The sequence below is a fragment of the Hippocampus comes genome, unplaced genomic scaffold (genome assembly GCF_001891065.2).
Source record: "Hippocampus comes isolate QL1 unplaced genomic scaffold, H_comes_QL1_v1.1 scaffold48, whole genome shotgun sequence".
Taxonomy (NCBI): Eukaryota; Metazoa; Chordata; class Actinopteri; order Syngnathiformes; family Syngnathidae; genus Hippocampus; species Hippocampus comes.
The window spans coordinates 131,907-138,035 of record NW_017808403.1 but is presented as its reverse complement, the minus strand read 5'-3'; the positions used below and the strand labels follow the sequence as shown (position 1 = coordinate 138,035).

The 6,129-nt window shown below is 62.9% G+C and overlaps 1 protein-coding gene across 2 annotated transcripts in view; it reads left to right on the top strand.

Annotated features, from left to right (window-relative positions):
- Positions 1–6,129, top strand: part of slc44a1b (solute carrier family 44 member 1b) — a 12,591-nt gene that overhangs the window by 5,518 nt on the left and 944 nt on the right. The window contains exons 5-15 of one of the 2 annotated variants that reach the window (XM_019858268.1): positions 484–577; positions 656–825; positions 934–1,023; positions 1,086–1,231; positions 2,270–2,456; positions 2,693–2,861; positions 3,222–3,378; positions 3,450–3,533; positions 4,424–4,561; positions 4,637–4,873; positions 6,001–6,128. In XM_019858268.1, coding sequence (XP_019713827.1) covers positions 484–577; positions 656–825; positions 934–1,023; positions 1,086–1,231; positions 2,270–2,456; positions 2,693–2,861; positions 3,222–3,378; positions 3,450–3,533; positions 4,424–4,561; positions 4,637–4,873; positions 6,001–6,128 — 1,600 coding nt within the window. The remainder of the gene's footprint in view (positions 1–483; positions 578–655; positions 826–933; positions 1,024–1,085; positions 1,232–2,269; positions 2,457–2,692; positions 2,862–3,221; positions 3,379–3,449; positions 3,534–4,423; positions 4,562–4,636; positions 4,874–6,000; position 6,129) is intronic. The other variant, XM_019858269.1, reaches the window with a different exon arrangement.

The window sequence follows — 6,129 nt, the reverse complement described above, 5'->3', positions numbered from 1 at the left end:
GCGGCGACGAAGCGCGGCGACGAAGCGCGGCGACGAAGCGCGGTGACGTAGCGTGGCGACGAAGCGCGGCGACGAAGTGCGGCGCCGGCCCTGGCGCTGAACCGGGGCCAAGTTGGTTTCTCCAGGCGGCCCGTTTGGAGCCGGCAAAAACGCTCGGGTGCCGCTCACAACCACCAAATCCGCGCAGCGGCCCGACTCGGGTTTGGCCTCGGAATTATCGAACGGCGGCGATAGCCGACGGCCAGTTGGACGGCACTCGGAGCGGCACGCGGGGAGAGCGCCGCTCCCGCTCCAGGCGATCATCGGGGCGGGCGGACGGAGAGCTCCGCGTAGGGATGGGAAACGATGCGCGGCCGATTCGTGCCGAGGACGAAGGGAAGGGAAGGGAAGGGATACTTTGAGCGGGAAAGCGGGGGAGCGGCCATCAAGACGACCCGCGGCGGCGATGAGCAAAAGCCAACGAGCCGGCCGCGTGTCTTTCAGGTTCCGAGTTGTGTTCGTACGAGCTGGCGGCTCCCAAGTACCCCAGCCTGCCCGAGCGCTTCAGCAAGTGTCCCAAGCTGCCGGTGCCGCCCAGGTAAGGCCAAAGCCCACCCCGCCGCCGCCGCCGGGCTTCCCGCGTCCTCTGACCGCCGCCCCCTTCGCGCGCGCCCAGCAAGCCCCTGCCGCTCTTCAACCGCTGCACGCCGGCGGACGTCTCCTGCTACTCCAAGTTCGCCGAGGCCGTGGTGACCTTCGTCGGCGACGACTCCTTCCTGCACCGGGTCATCGCCGGCGTGGCGGCCAGCAAAGAAGTCATCGTGGGACTTTGCCTCCTCGCGCTCGGTCAGTCGGCGAACGCCGCCGTCTCGCCCGCCGTCTCCGACGACGTTGACGCCGCCTCTGCTCTCTGACCCGTTTCCTCCCGGACCGGGCTGCGCGCGCGTGCGGCAGTGTTGTCGATGGCGCTGATGGTGATCATTCGCTACATCTCGGCGGTCCTGGTGTGGATCCTCACCTCGGCGGCGGTGCTCGGCTCTCTAGGTGAGCTCCTTCGCCCTCGTTTTCCCCGCACGAGCGCGGGCGTGACGGCGCTCCGGTTTCAGCGGGTACCGGCGTCCTGTGGTGGTTCTACGCGGAGCGGCGTCTCCGCGGAAACGGCGGCGACGCCGAGGCGGACCCGGAGGACGGGCCGGGTCGGGACGACGACCGGACGCTGCTGGTCTACGCCGTCGCCGCCTCCGTCTTCACGGTACGGAGCCGCCTTCGCCTTCGCCTTCGCCTTCCCTTTCTCGCGCCTCTGAAAGCGAAGAGCGCTGCGGGCGCGGCGCTTTGCGTTTGCATCGTGGGCGCCTTTTGTTGCCAAAGAGCAAGTTGCAGCTCCGAACCCAAAGAGGCGCTGAAACGGTGACGCGCAGCCGCAGCGCGTCGCTCGCGTCACTTTTTGAAGAAATCCTTTTCAGACAAGCCACGACGCAAAGACAAACACGTTGCAGCATCTGAGCTTTGACATTTGCTGTCAGCACTCGATGGCTTTTTTTTTTTTTTTCCAAGGACGAGCCGATTGGATTCAGTTTGGTTCAATCCAAACCAATTTTCCCAATCAATCCGTTTTTGTTTACACACAGCTTGACGCTGGCAGTCCAAAGCATTGACGCGCATCATTTTTCCAAGCTCTTGACTTGTGTCCGCCGAAGACGCGGCCCCTCTGCGCTCCGGGCTTGAGCGTCGCTGCCGACGGTGATGGCGTGGAAGCGTTCTCCCGCCACCTCAGGCGTGACACCCAAAAGCGTCCTCAGCCACGCCAGCGGGCGAGGCTCGTCCATCTCCCGGGCGGGCGGGGGCGGGGTCGACTCGGGAGGACGTCGGCTCCTCGCCGCGCGGACCAAGTCGAGCGTCTGTGCGGCCGACTGACTGTAAAATGATGCTCGGCGTTTCAAAGGGCCTGAAACCAACGTCCGATCCAAAGTCAAGCCCGCGACTCAAAGCGACTTTGCGGGTTGACGGGCAATCGCGGGTCTCCTCCGAAGCGGCGTCTCCCGTCGCCGCGGTTTGGGCTTCGGATGACGTCTCGGTTGGACGCGCGTGATCCGAGGGCGCAGTGCAAAACGAACCTCCCCCCCGTCCATACGTACGCCATCTCGGAAGACATTTAAAAGTGAGCCGGGTCCAATTTGACAAATCTCGTAAACGAGCGTCTGGTAGCGGTCGCATTTGCCCGCAGAGCGAAGCCGGCCTTGCCGCCGGACGCGGCGGCTGGCTTTTTGAACTCTCGGCGGCGCTCGCTCAGGTGATCCTGCTGCTGCTGATGCTGTTCATGAGGAAGCGCGTGGCGCTGGCCATCGCTCTGTTCCACGTGGCGGGAAAAGTTTTCAGCCATCTGCCGCTGCTGGCGCTGCAGCCCTTCGTCACCTTCCTGGCGCTGCTCCTCTTCTGGGTCTACTGGGTCCTCGTCCTGCTCTTCCTCGGCACCAGCGGTAAGCGCCAAACTCTCCCGAGGCCGTTTGCAGAGCAGCCCGCTCGGGATTTGCGGGGGGATGCGCCGCGGCGTTCCTTTTCGCGGACGTTTTAGGGAGCGTCCGGGTCCACGGCTTCAATTTGCGGCTCCGACCCCAAGACGCTATTTGCCACCTTGCGGCCAACGGAGGGAGCGTCGCGTGACGGGCGGCCGTCGACCGCTCGCGCTCACCGCCGGCCCGCTTTGCCCTCGCAGGGGAGGCGGTGCGCGACGAGGAGGCGGGGCTGACCGAGTTCCGTCTGACGGGCCGCCTGGAGTACCTGACGTGGTTCCACGCCCTGGGCCTGCTGTGGATCACCGAGTTCATCCTGGCCTGCCAGCAGATGACGGTGGCGGGCGCCGTGGTCACCTACTACTTCACCCGGTCAGTCTACGTCGGCGCCAAACGGCGTCCTCTTCCGACACGTGACGCGAGCGAGATAGCCGCCATCTTGAGATCCGAGGCCTACTCCTTCCCAAAGTCCGAAACGCTCCAATCTGGCCCGCAGCCACTAAAACAAAACAAAGAAAAGATTTCAATGCGGATTTTCCTGAGGAAAACTCCAATCAAAACGCTTCAAAAGCGAAAGCCGGCGCGCCAAATGTACGCGCCTCTTCTTTGAGACGTTTGAGCGCATGGTCGCGGCCCGACGAGTGGTCATTCTTCGTACCGTGACCATCCGGCGAGCGGGCTCGCCGAGGGCGCCTCGCCCGCGGCTCCCGTGACGCCATGGCGCCTTGGCAGGGACAAGAAGCGCCTTCCGGCGTGGCCCGTCGCGCGCGCCGCCTTGCGGCTGCTGAGGTATCACGTGGGCACGGTGGCCAAGGGCTCCTTCATCATCACGCTGGTCAAGATCCCCAGACTGCTGCTCATCTACGTCCACAAGCAGCTCAAAGGAAAGGTAAAGCGGCGGCGGCGCCACCCTGGAGCCCGGCGAGCTCGGCTCACGCACGTGCGCGCTTTGTGTTTCAGGAGAACGCGTGCGCTCGCTGCGCGCTCAAGTCGTGCATCTGCTGCTTGTGGTGTTTGGAGAAGTGCCTCAATTATCTCAACCAGGTGACTCGCTCCGCCTTTCGTCGACTCGGTCGACGGGCGCCGCCCGCTCGGCCAATCTCGGCATGCGGACGTGCTGTCGTCGTCCTCTCTCTGCCTCCCTCGCTCGCCGCGACGATCTTTCATTCGGCGTTCGTTGGAGGGCGTCCGTCGAGGAACGCCGCCGGCTCGTATCCGGGCCCGGCGCGTTTGCGGGAGCGCCGGTCCCGGGCCGAATGAACGCGGGACGGTGCAAAAATGAAGGCCTTGAATGGCGCTGACAAAGTCCCGAGGCGTGAATTCGATGAGAAGACCGAGCTCGCTTGCTGGAGTCTGCGCGGGCGCTCGCGGATCCCGTCCGGGGTCGCGAGCGCGGCGTACGGCCGGCCGGCCGACTCCCGAGGCAGATTGGAGTCAGAAGGTCCTGGCCAAAGAAAAGGTCACGGACGTTCTTTCTGGCTCGTCGCCAATGCGCATCCAAAACACGTTCCCATCTGAACGAGTGCACGACAGCCTGAACTTTCCACTCTGTTCTCGCCCATCGATGCTCGAGCCGAGCGCAGGCTGCGCTCGTGCACATTTGAAGGAGAGCCGGCGACCGCTCTCGGGCGACCGCTCTCGGGCGACCGCTCTCGGGCCTCCCGACGACCACCGAGCCGCGCCTTTTCCATTTGAACTCGACTCCTTTCCCTTCCCAAAATGGCGTGGACTTGACGGACGTGGGATGAAAGCGCAAACTGACGCGTTGCGGCGACCTTCGCGCCGCGCTTTCGGCATCCCGGATGAGATCGCGGGTACCGTCGCGTCCTTTTTCGTAACGGTCGTGGCGACTTTTGCGCGCGGTCGTCATCGCCGGCCGCGGAAAATCCCCAGCGAGCGCCGGCGCTTCTCACGTTGCGCGTGCGGGCCGGCAGAACGCGTACGCGGCCACGGCCGTCAACGGCACGGGCTTCTGCGCGTCGGCGCGAGACGCCTTCGTCCTGCTGGTGGAGAACGCCCTGCGAGCGGCCACCGTCAACGCCGTGGGGGACTTTGTGCTCTTCCTGGGGAAGGTGAGCGCCGGCGGGGGGCGGGGCGGGGCGTCCGGCCGCCGCGGAGCTGAGCTCCGCCTCCTCCTCCCCATCCAGGTGCTGATCGTCACCACCACGGCCTTCGCCGGCGTGGTGCTGCTCAACGCGCGGCGGGATTACGCCGAGTGGCTGCTGCCGCTGGTCCTGGTTTGCCTGTTCGCCTTCCTGGTGGCGCACTGCTTCCTGTCCGTCTTCGAGATGGTGGTGGACGTGCTCTTCCTCTGCTTCGCCATCGACACCAAGTACAACGACGGCACGCCGGGAAAGGAGTTCTTCATGGACAAGGCCCTCATGGTGAGCGCCCCGCCGACGCTGGGGCTCGGGGGGCCGACCCAACCGGGCTTACTTTGACGACCGTATCGGATCCGACAAGGAAGCGGGTTACTTTTTTTCCCAATGACGGCGCGGTGGCAATCCATTTGACCCCCTCGCGATTTCTGTTGTGCTTCTTCAGATCTTCAAAGCGATTTCATGTCACTCGGAGGCAACCTGAGGAAATGCCAAACGCGAAATACCAAATCCATTTCTCAAGGCGCAATAAATCAATCACATCAGGAGGGGGGCAACGACTTTGTCACGGCGCTGTCCGTGATTTGGAAAGGAACTCGGCTAGATTCCGAGCTACGTCGCATTCAGCGGCCGCTTTCGCGACGACTTCCTCTTGGACGCGCGTTTTGAAGTCGGACGTTTTGAGGAAGAACCAAGACGGACTTTCTTGACCCCGCACTCGTTTTGACATCGAACAAAAATGTTGGCAGTGTTGAGGAATTTCGCCTCACCATGAGGACTATGAAACAGCAGCCTCGCCGGACAAATACTTTCTCAGATCCGATCAAATAAAGAACGTCGTTTTGGAACGGGACAAGTCTCACCGTCGGTACCGTTCCGGGGACGGGCATCGCCAAGATTTGAATCGGCGCTACTCGTCTGAACAATATTCCTTTATCGGTCCGCTACCTTAACGTCCTGCTTTTGTTTTGAAAAACGGCAAAACAAAAATACGAGAACTCACACTGCAGTTTTTGTCTTTTTCAAATCAATGGAAATGACTTAAGAGAAATGGAAGGTGCAAAACCCCGCGGAAATCGTTCTCCGGGACTGTTCACGGAATTGGAAAGGGTGCGTATCGCTCCAGCGCGCGCGTTAAAAATTCAGGTGACCAACCTCAAGGTGAGACTGCCAAGGGCAAACAGTCGCCTTTCCAATGCACGTTGTTCATCAATATTACGATTGGGGAAGAAGCTACTCGCTCGCCGACGTTAGCCGTCGGGATGGCGTCATCTTTGTGCGTTCGCGTACTGTGCACGTTGGGATGACTGCGTCCCCCACCCCGCCCAAATCTAAAAAAGCGGTGCCATTGCCGTCGAGGAAGGTGTCCGCCTCGCAGCTTTCCAATGTCGCTTTTCTGCCGGCGCTTGCAGGAGCTGGTGGAGCGCAGCCGGCGCTCGGAGCGGGCGGCCGGCCGGGGCCGCGGCCGAGTCAAGGAGGCGCCGTCGGAGGAGGGGGCGGAGATGAAACCCATGGTGAGTGCCGGAGGGGGGCCGGCGGGC